General features: G+C 41.6%; 2 protein-coding genes across 8 annotated transcripts in view; both read left to right on the forward strand.

Annotated features, from left to right (window-relative positions):
* Positions 1–174: 174 nt before the first annotated feature.
* Positions 175–21,889, forward strand: klc1b (kinesin light chain 1b). Of its 7 annotated transcripts, none has more exons than XM_029520779.1 (17): positions 175–225; positions 6,534–6,804; positions 7,150–7,380; positions 8,215–8,293; positions 8,815–9,043; positions 9,170–9,257; positions 9,855–9,956; positions 10,470–10,643; positions 11,270–11,369; positions 12,477–12,529; positions 12,793–12,860; positions 13,058–13,166; positions 13,318–13,326; positions 13,598–13,750; positions 19,820–19,944; positions 20,187–20,244; positions 20,346–21,889. In XM_029520779.1, exons 2-17 carry the CDS (start codon positions 6,556–6,558, stop codon positions 20,418–20,420), a joined length of 1,902 nt encoding a protein of 633 aa, XP_029376639.1. In that variant the 5' UTR covers positions 175–225; positions 6,534–6,555; the 3' UTR covers positions 20,421–21,889. The 7 variants fall into 7 exon arrangements, with proteins under 7 accessions (XP_029376639.1, XP_029376637.1, XP_029376641.1 ...); XM_029520777.1 differs by having other exon boundaries at positions 8,212–8,293; positions 20,346–21,886; XM_029520778.1 differs by lacking the exon at positions 175–225 and adding an exon at positions 2,773–3,006 and having other exon boundaries at positions 8,212–8,293; positions 20,346–21,887.
* A 1,430-nt stretch (positions 21,890–23,319) lies between these two features.
* ptk7b (protein tyrosine kinase 7b) overlaps positions 23,320–23,986 on the forward strand; it is a 61,843-nt gene continuing 61,176 nt past the window's right edge. Inside the window, exon 1 of the mRNA XM_029521604.1 lies at positions 23,320–23,838. Within this exon, the coding sequence (XP_029377464.1) occupies positions 23,739–23,838 (100 nt within the window). The 5' untranslated portion in view covers positions 23,320–23,738. The remainder of the gene's footprint in view (positions 23,839–23,986) is intronic.

Below are 23,986 nucleotides of genomic sequence, written 5' to 3' on the forward strand. Positions count from 1 at the left end.
TATATCTCAGTAAATTATTTTATTTTTAGTTTTTTATTTCACTACTTCCTGCAGTTAAGTAGATAAAAGAAAATAAAAATTTTATTTGCAGCTGATTCTTCCAAGGCGGCGAAAAACAAAACATGACGTCACTACACTGCCGCACAGCCTGCTGGGAGTTTACTCGCTGTGCCGCAGACATTTTGGATTTAAAGGGGCTGAGCAAGCCGTCAGTCCGAGCTCTCGGTAAGTGTCAACATCATTTGCAATTATTGATATCACAATTACACGAGTTCTGTGTATGGTGGTGTGTTTGTGGATTAAAAATTGAGTTAGTTGTGTTTATGAAACAGCAGCCGAGTCATTTAAACAGCGTTAGCTCGTAATCAACTAGGGAGTGGTAACGCTAGCTGGTTAGCCGAAGCTAGCTAGTCGCTGACGGGGGCGCCTAACGCATCATAAAGCAAGCTGTACAGACAGACAGACAGACAGGCAGACAGACAGACAGACAGACAGGGTGGCTGACTGGCTGGCTAAACTCACCAATACACATCGTTAACGATATAATAATAAATCTCAGGAGGGAGTGAATCTCAATCTTACTGGAGAACCTGCTAGATAAGGGCAAGGAGCCATAGCCCGGTTGTCTACTGCGAAAGTCATAACAAAATGAAATGACACGAGCCCGATAACAGCGTTAACAACACGATGAACTGTTGTATGTGTCAAAAGTAAATAGTAAATAATTACAAGATGGCGTGCTGAGAGTGCCATTCGTGTCAAGTTGAGGATGCGCAGAGTCATTAAGGTGTAACTAGCACGGTACTAGGTGAAATGTGTTTTTCAGCATTGCTACATCATTGTGGAGCAGCGCGGAGAACAGAGGTGGACACACAGGTGTCACATTTTCTGCACAACACCCCTCCAGTTAGACAGATGCTCCTTCTCCTGTCTTCTCTGCAGCACACATTAGGCAGACATCAGACAGCTATGGGCAGGAAAACATCCTTTTTGGGGGCTGTTTCCAGTGGAGTAGTGATGGGTGACTGGACAGTGTCAGTGCCACTTCCCCGCTGGCTGTCCCAGGCCCTGCCACACCCTCCTCGCTGGCTGGCTACCCTTTGTGTCTGGCAAATACGAGCACTATGTTGAATTGCTGTTTGTGCAGGAAACAGGGCAATATGAAGTGATCTTGTGGTGTCAAACTTGACAAGTGGACAGGAAATGTGCCACTTGAGAGATGGCACAGAGCTATGATACTGGTTTGTTGATGCTCCCACTGCAGTCTGCACTCTTTTTCATTTCCTGTGTTTTGAATAGGATCTAAACAGTTACCACACCCTTTCTTAAAATTTTGCAAAGCTTTATATAAAAATGTAAGTTATTTAAAGATGTAAATGGTCGCACAGCTTCTTAATTTTCAAATAAAGATTCAGTGTGTACTTGCATTTGGCAGTAGCAAGTAGACATTTACCCCAATTATGGCTTATTCAGTTGATCCATTATTTAGATCTGTGCGGAAAAAAATCTTACAAACTTGAATAACTTTACTGCAGTGACAGTAGGTAGCGATTAGAAGAAATGAGGCATTTAGTGATGATGGTGTTTGGGCAAGGGAGATGTGATAATGTGAGGCTTGAAGCTTCTCTGGAGACAAAGCTTAATGAAGACTGGAACTTCCTCTGGATGGGCAAACATGTCCAAGTGATGGTCAGGATTTCTACTGCCCAGAAGGAAACATCATTGCTTCATTCATCAAGTTGTTTCCTTAACCTCATCACTATCTTTCATAGCGCTGTACAAACCTTTTGGGTATTTATACTGGCGTCTGGGCTGGAGGTGTTGCGATTGCTTCAATTTATTAAATTACTTTTGATCCCTTTTGTAAAACTAAGTCATCTAAGTTGTCCATAAAATAATTTCTTGGTGCACACAATGAAAACAATAGAAGAGGTGAATCCATGCTATTTAGCAATTTTCTTTTTCCTTCTTGCTACGGATGACCGTCAGTGAACTTAGTAGTCCCATCCTCTGTACTTTTCATTCCATTAATAGGGCCTCTTATATATTATTTAAAAACATTATTGTCTTAGTGTAGGTGCTCTACATTCCAGCTTAGGGTGCAAATTGAATCGTTAAATAAAGTACCAGCTCCGTGGATGAATTTTACAGTCTAGGTCAATGTCGCTCTAGAGTTCATACCAAGGTATTTATATTGTGAAATCTGATAAACCCACTGTAATTGTGTTATAAAGAACTCACTAGGACAAGGCTAGTCAACACTGCTGTATTTGTCAGCCTGTAAATCTCACTGAAGAGACTTTTATGAAAGGCCCGTTTCCTGGGGGCATGTATGACCATTACAGTTTCAGCGTCATGCTGCAAGACTTTGGTGTGCCCCAAATACTCCTTTTGCTTTGTCTGTTTTCTAAAGTGCACTGGGTAAATGATTTAATTTTACAGAAATTTATTGCTTTGTTCGACAATATAGGCCTAAGGGTTACACGAAATCAGGGTAATATTTTCTCTCACAGGAGATGATAACCAGCATTGGTGACACGTGAAACCCTTTCAGTCTGTAGATAGTGTCGTTTAGCCTCTTCTATTGTGTGTCATTAGGTCTATTCCTTTGTGTCTGATGAGTATAGCTATAGTCTCCCTCCCCCCTCCAACCTCCTCCTCTGCACTCCTCTGTTTTCCTCCCCTTGTGGGCGGGGTTGTCCCTTGATATGCACCCTGAGATGATGTTAGATGTTCTGAATAAGCAGTGGGAAGGTCATCATCACCGGCAGGCAGCTCCTGTCCTGCTCCTGCCCGATTTGCACTCATCACTCTCATTATAGTCGTGTTTCATTTCCACGTGCCTCTGTCTCCCGATGATGGTTTCCTCTTTCGCTTTGAGAAAAATCTCTTTGGATTAGCATGGTACTTTACGGTGTGTAGCACCAATGCCGGAGGAGAAGTCATCATTTCATCAGCTTTTTTCCAAGACAAACTATGAGGTGCTGATCTGCTACTAAAACTAAGGTTAGTTTTCTGGTCCAGCAGGCTGTAGCTGCTGAAACCATTGCTAACATAAATGATTGATGCCTTAAATCATAGCTTGGTCAGGGAATCATTCTTTGGAGCAGTTTATGCCTTTTTCTTTTTGTCAGTAGTTTCTTCGTTGTTTTTTTTTTTTTTTTTTTTTTTTTTTTTTATCTTCGCAAATAACCATGGCCACTTTATTTAGAATCAGTTTTCTCCCTGTCCCTATAATGCTGTTTAGACAGAGCTGCCATTCTAATATAATATAAAACTCTTGACATTTCATAAAGTACGCCCATCTGTTAGTACCAATGAAAAGAAGGAACATCTGCTAATGTACTTATCTGTGTTGGAGATGCATTAAAATGTCGCTCTAAGCTGAGGGAGTTATTGAAAATGGGTTTCTGCTGTCTCTGTGTTCACTGTTTTCTGAGTGTTTTTTGTTTTTTTTAGGGGGGGATGCCAACAGCATTTCTTGTGACTAGCTACCTGACTTGCTGCTTCTTGATCCTGATCATTCCCGTACTTAGTCATGAGGGAATTTGGATAAAAGCCCAAAGAGACTGAATGTATGCTGCTGTGTAGTGTACGGCGTAAGGCGTTCATGTAAAATGCATTTTTTTTTTTTTATGTCGCAACACTAGTGTGATAAATTTCAACAGTACATGTAGTTTTACACCATGAAATGAAACATGGGGGTGGTGTGAGTAAATGTTAAACATTACTTCAACTGCTGTCTCTTGAGGTAAAACAACAGGCATGTTGGACTTTATCTCATTTCTTTCAAGACTTGGAAAACCATTAACTTCATCTGTCTGGATAAAGCACAAGTACTTGACACCAGTGTTTGGGTATCTTTGATACAGAGAACAATGACATGAAAGTACTTCTTCTCTTTGTTGGCTGCTTTGAGTATACCCACCTCGTCAGTCAGGGCTTTTATCCACATATGTGTTAAGCAGATGAGACTCAGTAGGTGTTCAGGGCAATAGGCTGTTTGATCACTCAAAGAAATCTCTTCATATCTAGTTTGTGGCAGATAAGAGCTTTGGTGTCAGGCTTTATCAGTGAGAAAGTAGACATCTTCATGTTACTGAGCTCACCATCTTATTCAAATTCATCACTCTCTGACCAACAGGAGTTAAGCTTTATTTGTTTGAGACATTTGAATTGTAAAGTTACTTGCAGGTTTTTTTTTTCATCAGGACAGAATGGCTTTCAATTATTCTTTACTGGACTGTAATGTTTTCCTCAGGCATGTTATTTCTTGTCTGCCAGTTAACTTTGCTGCTTGCATTCTCCTGTCATTTCATTTCTTGGAACTGCTGCCTGAAAGCCCTCTGGTCAATTTGTTTTAGGCATTATAACATGTGCAGTCATGGTATATTAGGCCTTAATCTTATTTCTTATCTGAAAAGATCTTTATGCTGGGTGTCAATGAGAGATCGCAGTTTTTGTAGACTCTGAAAGTTGTTAAAACTGGAGATGCGATGCTGGCTGTTATCATATCTAATGTGCCCAGTATTAGTCAGGAGTTTTATCATCTTAAACAAGATGCTACCTGCTTTGCTTCAGGCTCTATCCGAGCTTGGACTCTTTCTTCACGACACTGAGACCTGAGACTTGAGATATCTTACATAAAAAGTGTCCATCTCCAAAAACCTTTATGCTGAAATGAAGAAGGGAAAAAAACAACAACATTGCGTTCTTTTTCCTGAGATAAAATAGTTATCAGGTGAATATTTGAATGGTAAAGCCTTTCATTTGAGGACATAGAAAAATGCTCTAATTTTAAGCTGAGAGGTTATCACCTTATTGAGCTGTTTCCCTTTCCCTTCGATCGCGGATGCTATTCCTCCCATCCACAGCCTCCAGCTGCTGGCTGCATTGGCTCTAGCGTCATCCCGATCGAAGCTAATTTCTACAGGCTGTCTGATGTGACATGTTGTAGGCTTCTAGTTGACTTCCTTGTTTTCTTGTGTAGTGGCCCTCATAAGCATCCATGATAGCATTCCTGTGACAGAGCACAGCTGTGATTACATGATCTGACATGTTTAAAATGGCAGCAGGGGGGTCTATAATTATTTGACACTGGAAGCTGCGCCAAAGTGCGCTGCATTCACACAATCAAAGTCAGATTTTTTTTTTTCTGAAGGAGAAAAATTGTTTTTACGGCATTGAAGATGCATACAGTATTGATTTAGCATTGAGGATAACAAATACAGTCAAACTACACACAGTTCCTCTGCATATATTTTGATAAGTCATTGTTTTAATTCAGTTAAGTAATGCTAAACCTTTTTTCTGGGCCTCTCCAGTGTGTTTATTTTGGTGACAATAGTCTACTGTTGTTGCTAACCAAATATGTTTGGGTTTTGGAGAGGTGCAGAATTGTTTGTGATTTTCTAGATCACTCATACTTGGTAAGGTGTTTTTATGAAGTGGTCTGAACATTGAAGGGAAATCTTTTCACAGGTAATTAATAAACTTTACATTGCTACTATTTTGTCCTCTATTTTTATCAGACAGAAATTGACAAAGCAGTTTTCTGCAGCTGTTTAGACTTTGTTCTGGGCTCCTCTTCAGTAAACAATTTTAAAGCAAGGAGTGGTTCAGTGATGGTGTAGTATATTTTTCTCTAGACAGGTTGCTCTCAGCTGGTGTTTATTACTTCAAGCTCTCACATCCTTAACCCTTTTATATTCACTGCTTCTACGAAAATGCAGAATGCAGTCGCTCTACATGGACTCTGGTTAAAAGGGCAGGGCTGCTCTTTGCAATGACATTTGTATGATCTTGCCAGCTGTGACGTGGCTCAGTGAGTCATAGGCTATAGACTGTTTGGACAAATAGCACACGTAATCCAAGGTCTGACATCTCTTGAGAATACAATACCATGGACGGCAAGGTTCTTTCTGGGACTTGACCAGCTGCGGAGCTGTATGACTAAGATTTTTGTCAAGTCATCCTCTACTTGATTCAGCTAGGCCTCTGTTTGGAGAAAGTGTTGGCACCAGAAGGCGCACACACTGCAGCATCTGTGTGCCCTCTGTTACACCGAAGGCTGCACTCCCACTATCAACTGGACCTTATTATAGGTGCCAAATCCCAGCAGTCTGTCCTCCCAGAATAATATTTGCCTGTGGCCCTCTGCTTTCCATAAAGCAGGCTTTCTACGCATGCCTCTAATTTTCATGTGGCTCTGTCTTCAAGACTTACAACTGAGAAATTCAATCATACTCGGTTGCAGTATTTTTGTTTCTTAATGGAAAACATCTAATTAATCCAGTGTGTAACTGACATGCTATCTGTTAAAATCAGGGCGCTTCAATGTCAAATATTTACTCATATCTAACCCAGCTGGAAGCAAAGTGTGATGTCTCTCATGCTGCTCCAGCAAATACTCAAGATGTTTATAGTGTAAAAGATCATTTGAATAATACTTGTGGTTAAAGAAGAGAAGCAAGAAAAATGCTGTGAATGCTTTGGTTTAACCAAAAAACAAATCATCTGTCCTCTCCTAACAGGTTTCCCTGAGCTGCATAGAAGATGTCCACCATGGTGTATCCAAGGGAAGAGAAGCTTGAGAAGCTTTCTCAGGAGGAGATCATCTCCAACACAAAGCTGGTGATCCAGGGTCTGGAGGCCCTGAAGAACGAGCACAACTCCATCCTCCACAGCCTCTTGGAGACCATCAAGTGCCTAAAAAAGGATGAAGAGGCCAACCTGGTACATGAGAAGTCAAACTTGCTCCGCAAGTCGGTGGAGATGATTGAGCTTGGTCTGGGAGAAGCACAGGTAAGACATGGTGATAGAGGTATGAGCAGGAAATAAAACTAATTCAGAGATTTAGTTTGGTCACTATGATGTGAGCAAAGAAGAAAATGTTCTGTAAAATAAAGTAGCTCACAGGTTTTAACATGGAAAGTAGCCAAAAGAAAAGGAGAAAGGTTGATCGTGTAGCCAATTTTGTAATGCTATTTGACCCAATGAGCTCCAGAGCTCTACTTTGGGTGGTTCTGCTTCCTCATTCTATACTGAGCTTGTGTGGTGATCATGATTCATTCAAAATTGGCCTTGCTGCTGCTTCAACAGTTTGTCCTTGTTAACTGTCTCTGCTCTTCAATGCTCTCCCCGTCCTAGGTGATGATGGCCCTTTCCAACCACTTGAACGCGGTGGAGTCGGAGAAGCAGAAGCTGCGTGCACAAGTGAGGAGGCTTTGCCAGGAAAACCAATGGCTGCGGGACGAGCTGGCCAACACCCAGCAGAAGCTTCAAAAGAGCGAGCAGAGCGTGGCCCAGCTGGAGGAGGAGAAGAAGCACCTGGAGTTCATGAACCAGCTCAAAAAATATGATGAAGATGTCTCCCCCACTGTAAGTGATGTTCACTGACATTAAGATTGAGCTCAACTAAAACATCTGTAGTTTATTTAAGAGTGAATCAATTCTATTTGAGACGTTTGTGTTGAGGTTAAAATGTCCTCACAAAGTCTCTTGTTCCTTTTAATTGGAAAGCACAAGTAATTGAAACAAGTTTCATTTCTTATTTTTCCTCTTCGGTGAATTGTGACAGTAAATACTAATACAAATCCTGTGCGGTGAAACTAATTGAAACAGTTTTGGTTTGGGGAAATCTTGAAAGACAGCAAACGTTCAGTGAATAAACAAGAGAGGAGCTGTTGTTTGTGGCTGGAATACGAAATTGTATTTTCTTCCAGGAATTAGCCTCTCTAGTCAGGTTGTGATTGATCCAGTGGGGATGATGAATCACTGCACAGTCTGACTAAACTTGGTTAAAAAAAAAAAAAAAAAGAGGTTATAATTGCCTGCATCCACTGTCTGCTTAACTCAGCAGGAATCCATCATGCCTACCACTGAAGGATCATAGTTCTTGCTTGGAAAGCAACCTTTTTACTTTCCAGCTTTTAACACGCATCAATATTAATAGATCTTTATTTATTTTATTTTTTTTTTCAGTTTATCTTTAAAATCAGTTTTATTAATATGCCACACTGAAATAATGAGCCAGTGATACAACGTATCATGTTGATCCAGTGTTGGATGCATTGGTTCAATTGCTATAATAATTTAAATTAATAATTTAAACCTTGTGCTGTTTCCTCCTGTTGTGTGTTTGATATGGCAATTTTTTTAACCTACTATTTGTTAGAGAATCTAACTGGTAGGTTTGTTTAATCCTCTCAGCAGGAGGAGAAGGATAGAGAGACACCAAAGGATTCCTTGGATGACCTTTTCCCCAATGATGAGGAGGAGCATGGCCAAGGAAGTAAGATCAACAATATATAGCAATTCAACATGCCGTTATAACTGAACTCATCCAAATGTTTATAAAACTTAAAACGCCTTAAAAGCCGTTCTATGATAGTCTATTCCACATTGAATAAATGCGTTATATTGAAATAGTAAATCCAAAACATTTATCTTTTTTAGTATTGTGGTTAAAATTATTCTTGTTTTTATGACCACATTCATAAATCTAGTTAAAAATATAAAGTTCTCAATAAGCCCATTAGATTTGGTATCAGTCTGATTATCTGGTGGCACATCAACACACATTTGACAAAAAAAAAAAGTCACCCTGGCAGTCTTCTCAGTCCAGCACACTGGGGGATTTAACGTTGTGCAGGGCCATTAAATACTAATTGAATTATCCCTGTAATGTTGTTTCCTGAAATCACGCTGTTGTTTGCATGCAAATGTAGTTAGAGATATAATCAGGTCAGACTGTTCTCCCTTTGACAACCACGTTGACCTTTGCCCTTTGCGTGCCGTCTCTGTACCCCACAGTGCAGCACCAACACAACAGTGCGGCTGTTGCTGCCGCCCAGCAGGGAGGCTACGAGATCCCAGCCCGTCTGAGAACTCTGCATAACCTGGTGATCCAATACGCCTCCCAGGGCAGGTACGAGGTGGCCGTCCCCCTTTGCAAGCAGGCTTTGGAGGACCTGGAGAAGACCTCTGGACATGACCACCCTGACGTGGCCACCATGCTCAACATCCTGGCCTTGGTCTATAGGTCAGAAGAAACACGAGCTTTAGCTGGCTCTACTGCTGTTTCACTTGTGTCACATTGCTTTCCCTTCCACACATATTTTGTCAAAGAAAGCAGAAATATGAATCCTCATCTCTCTCACTTGTGCAGGGATCAGAACAAATACAAAGAGGCAGCTCACCTGCTCAACGATGCTCTGTCCATCAGGGAGAAAACCCTGGGCAAAGACCATCCTGCTGTAAGACCCCACTTCATCATGGCGACTGTAGCTTCATTTGGACCATGCATATTTAAAAAAGACACATCTTCTGGTGTTACAGAGTGTTAACAACCACAGTCTCCTGTGTTTGCTGTCCTGCCTGGTCAGACTATAGGTTTTTTTTCTGCTATTAATATATGGATTTTAACCACTTGTCTGTGGGCTTGAAAATGAATGAATTGCAACTTCTCAGTATCCGGTCGTACCTCATTAAGTGCTTGGAATACAAAGAACAATAAGAAAACATTAAGACATACTACAAGTTTTGTTATATTTGTAAAGAGACTTGTATGAATCTATGTAACCCGTCACACCAAAACACATTTTAAAGCATAAAGAAAGCTATAAAACACAATTTTAGTTTGTGTTAGGCTGTTTGTATCCTATTGTTGTCACTCAGTCTGCTCCCCAACATACAATAGTAAAACATTGCAGGTGACAACTAACATATTTAATTCAACGACATCCACCATAAGTGTAAGATCGATAAACACTTGAAACAACGTTGAGTTCGAACAATGTGAGAATTTCAATATAAAGGGGCCTCATTCAGATTTTGTGTTTCTGAATATGCAGGTTGCTGCCACGCTGAACAACCTGGCTGTGCTGTATGGAAAGAGGGGGAAGTACAAGGAAGCTGAGCCACTGTGTAAGAGGGCTCTGGAGATCAGAGAAAAGGTAGGCCACATCCCTGGATTGCACCATCAGCTCAGTCCACAGCTCGGCAAAAGGAGTGAACATTTAGCTCATTGTAATAACGTAATCAACGGTGATAATGTATCCAAAATGTCAGTTGGAGTGAAAGTAAAACCTGTTAAAAAGAGTCTGAAAATAGGGAAGAGTGCAAATCATTTTCAATGAGTTTCAATTGTCCATGAAGTTTCTGCTGGGGAGAGTTTCTGCATCAGTGGGGAATTGGAGGGTTTAATTGAGGACACAGCTGAGAATGAATACTAGATGCAGATTGAACGAGGAATGGGGCCAATAGAAGCTATGATAAAGCTACAGAGCCCAGCAGGGTACAAGTTTTATTCTCTCCTCTCCATATTGATCAGCCAACCCCTTATTAGATCTCCCGTGTGCCTGCAGCAGGCAGACATGGAGGTCCAGAAGATGTAAGAGGCAAACTAAAAGCATCTATGCACAAAGTGAAATAGTAATTCAGAACATTTGCTCCTTCATCTTCATCAGGTCCTGGGGAAGGACCACCCAGATGTGGCCAAACAGCTCAATAACCTGGCTCTGCTGTGCCAGAACCAGGGAAAGTATGAGGAGGTGGAGTACTATTACTGCCGTGCCCTGGAGATCTACGAGTGCAGGCTGGGCCCAGATGATCCCAATGTGGCCAAAACCAAGAACAACTTGGTGAGAAATAAGTTGCCAACCTAAGTCTGCCTTTACTGTGCTTTTGTTCTTCTTGAAACTTTTTGATATTCATTGTAATATACAGTTTGAGCTACAGAGTCCATATTGATGTGCGAAGGTAAACAGACACGTACGTAATTGGTAGTAAAATCGCTCTGTGCTGTGTCAGCCTGAGCTTGGTCCCTGCAGGTGGGCTGGCAATTTTGGCTTTGAGATGCTCTACTTCTTTTCAAACTTTATTGTATTAAACTTATATTCCCTTGCTTAGCAAAAGGGGAATCATTTTATTCAACTCGTGACTTTTTTTTTTTTTAACCAAATGAAAGACAGCAGAATATGTTATTTTACTCTTTCGGCCTTTTTGATCCAGTTAGCATTGCATATAGAGAGCCAAGTGAGTGACTGCTGACTTGTAGCTTTCCAAAGCCCATCCACCGACCTGCTTCTTGTCTCACTGATGATGGAAAGGCTGTCTGGAGACAGTAAGGCCGGTTTTGTGGCACCGTATCATTTTTCAGGGACTGCAATGTACAGACAGATATACCCCGGCTGTCTCAGAGGGGCACATTACATCCAAAACTAAAGTGTGCTTGTACTCCTTTTTTTTTTTTCTTCTTCTTCTTCAGGCATCCTGCTTCCTCAAACAGGGGAAATACAAGGAGGCTGAGATTCTGTACAAAGAGATTCTGACTCGTGCTCATGAGAAAGAGTTTGGATCCGTTGATGGTAAGACTTGATAGTAGATATGTCATATACAGTAAATGACGGCCTGTTTTTAGCAGGTTATTTCTTTTATTTTGTTTCAGTCAACCTGTGAGCACATCATACACAGAAACATGGTGGCGGGTGCTATATTACAATTCCGCTCAGAACACGCAATTTTTTTCGTTGTTCTCTTCTAATTCCCTTCCATTATTGTCTCACGCTCCATCTACTGTTGTCACACCAGCAAGCAGACAGTGATGAAGAGATGGTTAAAAAATGGACCATGTACTAAGCAGGGTCCCAACCTTCACCATTCAGAGGAATCTTTACAGAAACTGTTTGACGAAATAAAAAGTTTACTTGCCTGAAAGATGAGCTCCTGCAATTTTCTTCTCTTTTGGGTTTAAGATAAGCTTTTTGTTGGCTTTCCTCCTGGGATTAGATTGCCTTCTTTTGAAAAAGGAATAAAAGCAGCTCAGCACAATGCACTGCTCTGACTTTGAGTATAAGCATCTCACATTTTTCTGAGAGGTTCATTTTTCGTTTGGCACGTCGCTTTAGAAAAGTCAATGCTTGGATGTTTTTTAAACCTCTAAGTAAGTTGAAGAGGAAGCAGCGTGATCACAGCAGCACCGAGCAGCAACAGTTAAGGATGAACTTCCCAATTTTATCTTTGTGGGATTTGTGGGAAGTTTAATGTTCAAGTTAAATTTCATCATCTGAAATTAGTGTGATTTAATGATTCTATTGTACTCTTCACCTGCTTATGATTGACTGATAGAAACTTTTGATTCATACACACGTCCTTATTTCATTTGGGAAAGAATCAGGAAATAACCTCACAGAGAATATGTTATTGATTAATTCTTTCTATTATTAAAAGCTGCCTTAACTAACATTTAACTTTAATGTTCAATCTGTTGGGCAAAACAGGCTGTGGTTAATCTATTGTTCAAATGTGTCTGTGCCAGATTAAAAAAAAAAAAAAGCACCAGGGTTCCTCCTTTATTCCTTTGGCCAAATACACATAAAAAATAAGAACATGAATGGTTCAGTTTTCTGAGCTCAACCAGTTTTTCTGGTCCTGTTGTGCTGTGTCGACCACTTCTCCTGTCTGTCTGTCTGCAGCTGAGAATAAGCCCATCTGGATGCATGCAGAGGAAAGAGAGGAGATGAGTAAGGTGAGGGGGTTTGTGTAATCAATGTCTCACTAATCTGAACAAAAGCAAACCAAACCTTATAAATGAAATTAAATAAGCCTTACCAGAGGCAAGGTTGCAAAATGGCCCTTTGTGGAAAGCTAAATCCAATGTTTACCTTCCCAGATAATATGAGCCCCATCAGGCTCATGATAGTTTTATGTAAACAAAGGAAAATTGCTGCTGGACCAGTTTAACCTCTCCTACACTAATTTTTTTCTTCCTCTTCTTTTATTTACTTCCAGGGCAAGCACAGAGACAACACTCCGTACGGAGAGTATGGTGGCTGGTACAAGGCCTGCAAAGTCAACAGGTGAGGAAGAGATAGATAAGCCTGTTTTTTACAGCTTGGCCAGGTATTAAATTACAATGCTTTTATTATTTTATAAATGCTAATTGTTGTATTGTTTATATTATTTTTTTTTACAGTGGGTTGGTAAATGGCGTTAGGGTTAGGGTTAGGCTGGTCTTTTTATGAACGTGGCGTGTTTGTCTCTCCTCTGTGTGCAGCCCCACAGTGAACACCACCCTGAGGAACCTGGGGGCCCTGTACCGCCGACAGGGCAAGCTAGAGGCTGCTGATACCCTGGAAGAGTGTGCAGTGAGGTCTCGCAAGCAGGTCAGCAGCATTTCCTGACTGAAAATTCCCATTTCAGCATGCAAATGGCTCCTGAGTTCCTATTTTTGCCAATTCTGTACTGTGCTCCATGTGTTAAAACAGCAAATCTCATGTTATTTCTTTCCCTTTCTCTACATTGCTATGGATCCAGAGCAACACAGTAAGTGGTCTCTAACTGATAGCCCCCATAGAGCCCCCGCCTCTCTCCCCTAACATCACTCCCATCTCAGTCATTTAAATGTTTCCATTATCTCTTGTGATTCTGTAACAGTAATGTTAAAGAAGACGAGAAACATAAAGCCACTTAATACCGCCACAACTTTACTTTACTCTCTCACCCATGTTGACTAGCTAATGACTAATTCTGTGCTTGTTCTGACGGTAATGCTTGTTTTTTTTTGGGTTGTACCTTTTTGTGTTATTTCCATCAGGGCATCGACCCCATCCATGGAACACGTGTGGTGGAGATCCTGAAGGACACAGAGGGCGACAGGCGGAGGAGCAGGGACAGTCTGACCAGCGTTAAGTATGAGAGTGGATCTGAGACTGGCGAGGAAGTGAGTATGGGCGTGGAGTGGAACGGGGTGAGTACAAATCCACTATAGTTGAGTTAACATGGCCAGTGACCTCACTGGAAGAACAAGGTGGTGTTATTCATATCACAGAGGGTGTTGGCTGGTACACACCACGTCATTAATACACACATAGATATAAATCAAAATAAAATGTTTTATATGCATTTAAGTATCCAGCAGGGAGGACTGTTTCCTTTAAGATTTGTACATTGATATCAATTCATGATTTAGAGGTTGTCTGCATCCTCTACCTGGATGATCAGAATTGAGGAAGCCTCGTTAGATGATTCCGCTCAGAAACTGTACAATGTCACTGTTTCACATCATCATAAACTTTAGAAAAGTTGCATCAGGAAGGAAACAAGTCTGAATCAATACAATCTGCTTGGATTTTGAGAAACTTCTTTTAAAAAAATCGATTGTTGGAAGAGCTCATTATTCCCACTCTTAGATTTGGCTTCCCTCAGTGAAATGTGTCTGTACCAGTCCATCAGCTCGCTGTAGATGCACCTAACCGTGTCCTTCCCACGAGGAAACCCAGGAAATCCATTTTTCAAAATGCAAAGCTGATTGAGTGTCTTGGCATGCTGACCCGATATTGACAGCATGAGTTTTTAACTGGAAGTTCACATTTATGTTGTTCATTGCTTGAACAATGAGGTCTTCGTGCTTTGTTTTAATAAGTGGTTGTTGTGCTGGAAATGCTTCTGCACAAGTTGAGTGGTAACAAAAAAGGCACAAGCTCATTTTATGGCACCCTGGAAACACATTAAATATGTATTTGCTTATGTATGATTCGAAGGACACGATATGTCAACATCCAGCCAGCTCCATATTTCCACCATTAAACCATTCTTACAGGTTTGCTGATATCCTTGATAATATTGACAATATCCTTGAATATCTTTGTTTTTATTACTTCATTATAGCGTCCATCCCCAGACCAGCAATTGTGAGTGTTCCTCAGTGGACTTGTAATATGTCTCATGATTAAAGGGGCTTGTTCTGAAAATGGGATACTGTTAGCAGTTAAATAGATGCTGTTAAAGCCGAGGAAGCCCTCTGGTGAGAGTTACATCAGCCAGAGGGCAGGACTGTGCCATCAGAGGTGCCTGATCTGAGCCTGTGCCTCTGCCCTCACTTAAAGCGCAGCCACACCCTTCACTGCACACACCCAGTCTAAACATGCATGTAACCATGCCAGCCTGCCGGGCTCCCCCTTAACATGCACACTAATGGAACATTTGTGTTCACTGTTTGAGAAATGTCTGTTAACCTGATGTCTGCTGCTCTGTGAGTGAGTAACATGAAGTGGAGAGATGGGGTTTGTTTGTTGGCTGTTGTGTGAGTGTTAATGCTTCTCTGCACATATAACACAACTCTGTGTTATACATGATAACACAGCAACTCCAAGCTTCTTTGGAATTTACTCTAGCAGATACGCTGGCATGTGTATTTATCCGAGGTCCACCTGTCTGTCTTTGAAACATGCGTGCAGAGGAATACTGCTTGTGTGCAAGTGTTCGATTATCACAGCCACTAAAGTAGACGTGAGATTCACAGTCAGAACAGCAAATATACTCACTACGCACTTGGAAAGGTCATTTCTGAAAGCAAACTTTTCATTTCAAGTTTAACGAAATCCATCCGTCCGTCCATCCATCCATCTATCTATCTACAAAGCTGCAAACATACTGTATGTGACTACAACTTCCTATCCTGTGAACTGCTGCCTGATTCTATGTAGCTGTTTGTAATAGGGCTCATCACACCTACTGTAAAGTACATATATAATGTAAAGCTTTGTCTGCACATGTCTTCCCACAGCTCTCAGAAAAATCTGATATGAGGCCATAGAAGTGGTTTACATACTCAAATTCAAGGCTTTGAATAAATGCCTGCTGTTTTGTTATTGAATCCTTTAAATAGGCCTCAGTGTCAGTGACATTTTACAGGAGCTTATTAACTTGGGTTGTGTTGAACCTGTGGGTATATGACAGCAGCTGACAGGAAATTAGTGGTTGTGTTCAGGTGAATTAAAAATATGTTAGTGCTCTTTTCAGAGGCATGATGTGACTCGTGTGTGTGTCTGTAACTGCTTTGTGCTCTCGGCTGTGTGCTTTAATGTGCTGCCTGTTAGTTTGCATGTTTTCTGGATTTCATCCTTTTGGCTACTTTTTTGTCCTTTTTCTATATTTCCCTAACCTACCCCTTTGATTTACACTTGCCACGACATCCAATCAGCCTTTCAGTCAAATTTTCTCTTCTCACTCAGTGGATTGTACTCTCCCTCCTGAGCTCCTGGGTTGGTTGGTGGGTATAGTGACACAGAGAATATGCTAGGTAATTAGTTCATTAGTCATATGATAATGTAATAGCACAGAGGGCAGGCTGAGGGTAGAAGCATGAGGTCAGTTGTGTTCTCTAAATGCACATTTGGTTTTAGGGAAATTTAACTTGCTAAAGTTTACAAAGCACCTTTGACTTTAAAATGCTGTGTGGAGATATTATTCATAATGCCCCAGTTATCGTCAGTGTAATGGCTATATGAGTGTTCTTGTTTAGGTGCTGATGCTTGCAGATGTCTCAGGTCTGCAGTGCACAGTCACTGACTGGGTGCAGTGTGCCAAGTTCAGATTTTTGGTACAGAGAGGAACAAAAAAGAGCTGAGTCACAGTGACTGCAGCCACCAACCTTCTGCATCACTGACCTGCTTCTTATTCTAGTGCAAAAACAGTTGTTGTTGTTTTTTTTTTTTTTTTATAACCTCAGCTTGTTTGTTTTGTATCTCAAAACTGGAGAAAAATCCAGAACCAGACACCAGCTGATAGCGCAGGAGACCCGGTCAGTTCAGTGTAAACAAGTGTAGGTGTCTTGCGTAGAAAGCCCAACCCCAGAACTCTTCAGCTTACGATGTGTGCCGTTTTGTCTTTTTGTCTGTTTCTCTCTTTCTCTTTTATCAGGCCTAAGCCATCAAGATTATTCCTCCATCCTTCTCTCCTTCCCCAGCACAATAGCAAAAGGATGTGTGTTGTCGTTCCCTCTGGTCTTCTCTCTCCCAACAAACCAACTACCATTCCCGGCACCCCCTCCGGCAAAGACTCAGAAAGCCCCCCCATCCTGGCTGCCACATCTGTCCCCTGATCAACTGACAGCTGCTGGGACATTTGGTCTTCTCATCTCTGCTCTCTTTCTTTCACGCTATCTATCCTTCCCTCTCACTAACCCTGTCTCTTCCTCTGTGTCAGAAATCATTACTTCAACTGTTTTCTCTCACCTAGCGTAAAAAGTCATTGGGTGTGTTACCTTTCCCTGTGAGGAAGTCCCTCGCACATTCCTCCTCTCACCAACACTCGTTTGTAATTTTTCATCAGTGTATATTAGATTTTTTTTGGCAGAAAAGGGGAGTATTAAAGTTGGAAATATAAATTATTTGGGAAAAACATTCAGAGAAAATGCTGAAAGATGATTTTGAGGATCAGTGTCGCCTTTGACAACAGCCTGGGCTTCAGATATCACTTAAACTCACAGTCAGATAAAAGGTAACAGATACCAGACTGAATATTATACTAAATAAATTAACTTCTCTGAATTTGTCGCCTCGAGCTCCGTCTTTTTCTGAGTGAAGTTTGACCTCAAAGCTAGCTTCCAACCTGCCTGTATTTAGCCATAGTAGTTCCTGTTTTATGGTGGTTGTTGTTATTTTTCTTCAGTTATGTGTGTTTTCTGTTTTAAACTAATGCCTGAGATCAAATGCCTAAGCAGTTTTGAAAATGGTACTGTAAAGTTACACATGCCAATCAAGTTATTTACAGTAATTTCCTTTTAACATCTTCAGCCTAGTTGGCAGGAAAAGAGAAGGGAGCATTGCAATCTTTGTTTTTATAGATATGTTTCCTATTACATTATAATTTTATAAGATTTTTCTTTGTTTACATTTTTTTTAATGCTTTTTGATCTTTTTTTGGCTGAATATAAAGGCAGTAGCACGTCAACAATGCCATAGTGTTTGCCTGTTGTGAAAGACCAGGGTACTCTGTGTCATTTAGGCCAAAGCTGACGGCAGATTGGTCAGATCACATCAAGCGGCTGTTGCCATGGTAATTTATTTTCTAGTCACTCTTCCTGGCTTCCATGTCCTTGGTTTGAGAAGAGTATTCACACAGGCTCCACGCTGGCACAATATATAGACAGCAGTTCGCATTCACAAAGGGAATTAGCAAACGTCGGCTGATGCTGTGAAGACTCTGAGAAATCAGAGGCCAGCCACAGATACTGAAAGATCACAAAAGGATCAAAGATTTCAAAATAATGGGCGTGAATGTCTACGATTGCCTTCATTTGTCGGTGTAGGAGTAATTCCACAGTAGTTTTAGTGTGTGTCTGTGTTGTTTTGGTGGTACAGTCATGGTGCCCTCTCTGGCTATGGATACTGTATTTTCAACACAAAGCTTAATGATGGTGGTGTTTTTTTTTTTTTGTTTTCTTAGACTGTTGTTTGCAAGTAAACACCATCACTTTGGTGAATCATGTTTTTGGACACCCAAAGTAGAGTGCAACTGTTTCCTCGAGATCAACATGTTTATTTCAGATGTTTAACTAACTGGATGTAAAATGACTTTAACATCTTGGAAGTTTAATTGTAGGCTGTATTTATAGATCTGACAAGTGCATTCATTATACAGCTTTTCAGTATGCTACTTGCCTTGATTCTTCATTCCTTCCAACGAGTACTCCTATACTTCTAATGCAACTCTGAACAAAAGAATTGAGTATGTTCATCACATAATTATGACAATATTGTTGTGTTAGTGGAATGCTTATTTATTGAACTGTCTATTGACATATATAGTGTGACTTCAGTTTCCTTAAGTGGAAGAACATAAATGGTAAGGTCTATAAGCACTATCTTAGTAAGTAGGACTGCATCATATTTACCATTCTGCATTGTGAAGATTATTGCATCAACACTTGTTGGTATTCTCAAATAAAGTTTTTCATTTGTGAAGTTTTGTCTTTTCTCTCCATCGGATGAAAGTGCATTAACGTGTCCGTGTGTCGTCAGTGGAAGCAGATTGTCCCGTTTTGTCCGCCCAGAGACTGAAAATGTTTCATCTTTGGTAGCTATGTCTGAATCCTCAGCTGAATCCAGAGCTCCCCCTGCTGATAACAGAACAGTATTCCATTAAGATGTTTACACCGTTACATGTTGTCAGCGCAGAGCTCTGTTTGTGTCCCTGTAATGCCAAAAAAGGGTTTGTGCAGTGTTTCTTAGTTAGTTGGTAACTAGAACATCACTTTGGAGAAGCTGCTGTTTGGTGAACAGTGGATCATGGATGGATGAATGGATGACACACTTAAGTCTAAATATAATATCTTGGTTTAGTTACAGTCACTCTGCAACCAACCATTATTAACCAGCCTGTTCATTTCTTGATAAACTGATAGCGTTGAGCCTATATGCTGTCAGACTAAAATCACAAATCACAATATCTCAGTCATTTTTGCTGAAAGAAAGGTGAAAGTGGCAGATTTTAACAATTAAGATGCTGCAACTCAGTCAAATTTAGTAGTTTTGCTTCAAAAATAATGTGAATGAATGAAATGACTGCTGTGTTATACTGATAATAAGGCCTGCCAGCACCATTTGGACCCCAAGGACACCTTCACACTAATGGCCAGGATGCATGAGTGTATGTTCAACTGTGCAAAGGATGATGACCATAAACATGCATCATTGGAAATAAGAGCTTTATCCTCAATGGTCATGATATTGACATTATAATGTGCGTTTTTTTTTTTTTTTTTCCTTCTCACTCTCACTGATTGAACTTTGAACTTTCTAATAAAGGTACTTGATTTTGTGTGGCACCTTCATGCACACATTATTGGCTGCAACCAGATTTTTATCAGTTCATAACAGCACAGTTTTCACAGGAACTAATGGAAAAATGCCAAACGCACATCTGGACAAGAACAATTCAAGATCAGACTTGCATCTTGAAGGAATTCAGAGGTTTTCCTCTTCAAGGTCGGCGCTGAATGGATGTGCTGATGTGTGTGTGTGTCTCTCTGTAGGACGGCAGTGGAGCTCTGCAGCGCAGCGGCTCTCTGGGGAAGCTCAGGGACGTTTTGCGTCGCAGCAGTGAGCTGCTGGTGAAGAAGCTGCAGGGCAACGGACCGCCTGAACCTCGCAGCACCAAGTAAGAAGTGAAGAAAGCCTCTCTGTCATGATGGATAGCAGGCGCTGAGGCAATCTCTGCTTCCTGTTGAAGTTAGTAATGTCTGTAGGAAGCAGGCTGTGTAATGAATTCTCAGCTAATGACTTTTCCTCCAATGCTGATTGATGGTGATATGGAAATAGCCCGGCTCCACAGCTACATGAGTAATCAGTATTTTGGCAGAACTTTCTTCCCATTCCTCATACTTACTTACTATTCAACAGCATGAAGCGAGCTGCTTCCTTGAACTACCTGAACAAAAGCGGCGATGACCCATTCCAGGTGAGCGACAGTCAGCACAAATTGGATTACACTGAATTCATGGTGTTAGAAATGTTTAGTCTTAATCTGGACGTCTTGTGGATCTCTCATTTCTCCGTCAGACTCGGGGAAGCAGTAATTTCAGGGAGAGCCGGGGCCTGAGCTCCAGCACCGTGGACCTCTACACTGGAAACTGAGCCGCAGGTGGGAGGGAGGCTTTCTGTCGGCCGATCTGTTCACCAACCCAAAAACTCTCCTCCCTGTGGCTCGTGCTCTGAGCCATGACGAACACTGACAACACTACCAGACGGCGTCTCCACCTCCCACACACCCTCTTCTCTGCCCGCCGGCGTCTGAGCCAAAGACCGTTTCCCCCAGATCCAGACCCAAAGAAGTTCGATGTCATCACTACAAATACACCAACAGCATTTTGTGTCTTCCTCTGACAGCTGGCTGTGTTTCCCTCATGTTCATAATTCTGATGCCATCTCTGTGCCTCCTAAACGTGGCGAAGAAAACAGACCTCATCCCTCCCTTTGATTCAAAATCACTGTGACTGCACTTTCATGTCGTCTTTTGCCATAATGTCACCTGTGCTGGTGTGTTTCTTCTGCTCTCCTCTTGTTTGATTTGAAATATTTGTTTCCTCCAATGATTGCGTCTTCCTGTGCCATTCGTTGTTTTATTAGTGCAGATATTTTTCTAAATTCAAAAAATGAAGAAGATAATTTGTAGATTTTGTTTTCTTAATAGCTCTTGGGTTTAAAATGTAAAGCTGTCATGGTTAGAAACCGTTAGAAAATAATTTTTAATTTCATTTTAAAGGTTGTACATTTGCCTGTTGAGATTTGTTACTAATGCGAGGTGTGTGTTGAAGTTTTGGGAAAACAGGGTGAAATTTGAGCCGTGTGACTTTTCCTGCATAATTTTTGTTCATACCAAGTACGAGTACGAAGAAGATGCTGCTTTAATATCTGCAGCGTCAAGATCCAAGTGTGTTTTTTCTGCACCTTTGCAGAGAAAGCAAAGGTCTAGACTTTTTTAAATTGTATATAAAAAAAAAAGTGGGTTGTTTAATTCATCCGGTGTGATCTCTGGTGCCATTTAAGACTCATCAGCAAGCGTATTCTTATAATGTTGTTTACAATGATTAGGATGTGATATATGTTTAGACTTCAAAGACGTGATAATAATAGATTTTGCACAACTCTCTGACTGCTGTCTTCGGATTTTGATTGCATTTTTTTAGTGGAGCCACACAAAAGAACTGGAATGTCCTGTAATGTCCTGTGTTTTGTGTCCTTGTTTTTCATGTGTTCCTTTCATCCTGTTTAATAAATATTGATTTGAATCTGATCATAAATTCAGATTTTAAGGAAATTATTGGGGATAAAATTGAGTGTGATTGTTGGAAGGGGTTGGAAATATAAATGGTTATGTTATAAATAATGAGCAAAATCAAATCTGAGCCACTGCCTGACTCTGATTTGGAAATAAATCCAACAATTTTCTATTAGTGGTTCTTTTCTTTGTCTTTTACTCATATTAATTCAAAAAATCTGGAGTAAACATTGGCCTCTTCCCTAAACCTGCAGATTATTACTAATTGAATCTCATCAAGAAGGATATTTAACATCAGGGGACTAAATACGTGCGGGAATCTAAGGAACATTGATGTGTTGCCAAGAAGTGACGCGTCTGCCAGTTTTCCCTCCTCCTTCTGGTAGAAGTCAGCCTGGGGTCTCTCTGCTCCCCGATAATCTCTGAGCATGTCAAATCTTTAATGTGGCTGTGAACATTGGGCGCTCTGAAAATAGGTTTTGGGTTTTTTGTTTTTTTTTCTGTGAGCTGTTGAGCTCCTTCTCAGCTGTGTTGGAAGCAGACAGCAAGTCTGAGTTAGCATGCTTCATTAGTGCATGAAAGTTGACACCTCGCACTCAAGAAACTTCAAATGAAAAAAGTGTGCAGGTTGGAGCTGCTGCCTCAGAAATCAGAAACTCCGGCAAGTCAGGTGTCAGATTTCAGTTCAACTGTAGTCCCTCAAAAATCTCCACTAACAGTGTTTTTGCACCGCTAATCCTTTAGTCTGCTTGACTGCATGTTACTATCAGCCACAGCCATCCAGGTGCCAGCTGGACCAGGAACATGGCACCGGTCCCAGACTCTGTGCCACCAGCAGCTCCAGCAAGGGTTGTCCCCCTGTGCTGAAAGAGTGTATTAACAAGGGCAGGACGCACAAGGCTGGAGTCATTAGTAACCTGTCAAACACTTAGATTTAAGGAATGTGTTGTGTAACAGATGTCGGCTGTCCTGAGAATTGTGATTAAAGACTGTAGTAATCACACTGAGAGTGTGTGAGTTACTCACTGCGTACAAAACTAAAGGAAATCAGGAGAAATATATGGAGAAAACCATGAAAAACAAAAGACCCTTCCCAGAGTTTGTATTTATTCTGCTCACTAAACTCTAAGTTGTTCCCTGATGACATTATTATTATTGTTGTTGTTATTTTTGTGTTAACAATAAGTCAGTCCTTACTGAAGGAAGGAAACAGTGATCTGATGAACCAGGGGGTCGCAGTGTTGTTCTCCTTATCCCAGTCAGGTCCAGGCACCGGAAGCTGGCCGGTGGGGACACTTCAAACAGGAAGTTGGAAGTTTTGATTTCGAAATAAAACAACTGGTATGTGTATCAAATTAATGATTTATAGTGAGATGTAACAGTCGAAGGAGCAGTGTCTTAATTTTACATAAAAAAAAAAACCTTCAACAGCACCATGATTAAAAAACAAAACAAAACAAAACCCCAAAACAAACTATGAGAAAAGCGTGAAAGTCATAAAAGCAAGCAGAGTAAACAAATAAACTTCCGAGAAATATTGATCACTTCCTGTGCATAATATGAATATTTAAAAATATATATAATCCCAATAATTGAGTACAATTCTCCGAAATGCCGAAAAGAAGCTGAAGCAGCAGAACCGGAGGAGGGCAGCCGTTGACGCACTTATTTTGAAAGCCCCCTCCGGAAGCGCCCCGTGTTTGCCGGCCTCTTGACGCCGGGCTGAAGCTCCAGGAGGGCGGAGGGAGCAGCTCGGAGACGCGGCGGAGCCAAACCCGCTCCAGCCTCAGCCCGAAGCGGACCGGCGGTCGGCGGCTCAGGACGCAGGCGGACGGCGGATAACGCTCACCGGGTTGTAATGAACGGCGGCGGCCCGACTTCGGCCGGTACCTCGTAGCGTCACCTGGAAGTTTAAACTTCGGCTCCAAACTTTTTCTCTCTCCGCCCGCCGGACTGGGAACGCGGCCGGCCTCTGAAAACCGAAGCCTCCGTCCCGCTCATGCTCCCGCCTTGTCCTCCGAGGGAAACCAGGTGAGCGGGCTTCCGTCCGGCTCCTCCCCGGGGACCAGGTAACTGGGGCCGGGTTACCTGTGGTGGCGCTCCCTTTCTTCGCCCTCCAACAACAACAGCAGCAGCAGCAGCCGGCGGAGAGCACAGCAGCGCCGGGGCCGGTCATGGATCTACGGAGGGGAGGCTGGAGGACTCCCGCGGGGCCGAACAGGAGGAGGACGCCGGCCGACACCGTGTACACTGTCGGCATAATCTGCCTCCAAGGTTGGTAACAAACTGCTCCATCTTTACCCGCCCGGTCCGGACCTTTCTTTAAGTGATGCACCCCCGACATTGACCTCCATGCTTCTTTCTTTTTGTTCCTACTGCTGCTTTAACTTAGTCAGTCCGGGTGTCAGGCTGCATTGTTGGG

The sequence above is a fragment of the Echeneis naucrates genome, chromosome 15 (genome assembly GCF_900963305.1).
Source record: "Echeneis naucrates chromosome 15, fEcheNa1.1, whole genome shotgun sequence".
Classification (NCBI taxonomy): domain Eukaryota; kingdom Metazoa; phylum Chordata; class Actinopteri; order Carangiformes; family Echeneidae; genus Echeneis; species Echeneis naucrates.

Excerpts from the sequence above, each read along its gene's own strand:
- klc1b (XM_029520777.1), top strand. The coding sequence starts at position 6,556 with ATGTCCACCATGGTGTATCCAAGGGAAGAGAAGCTTGAGAAGCTTTCT. Across the intron at positions 12,530-12,792 it reads AAAGAGAGGAGATGAGTAAG|GGCAAGCACAGAGACAACAC; the intron begins GTGAGGGGGTTT and ends ATTTACTTCCAG. Across the intron at positions 13,751-19,819 it reads TGGGCGTGGAGTGGAACGGG|GACGGCAGTGGAGCTCTGCA; the intron begins GTGAGTACAAAT and ends GTCTCTCTGTAG.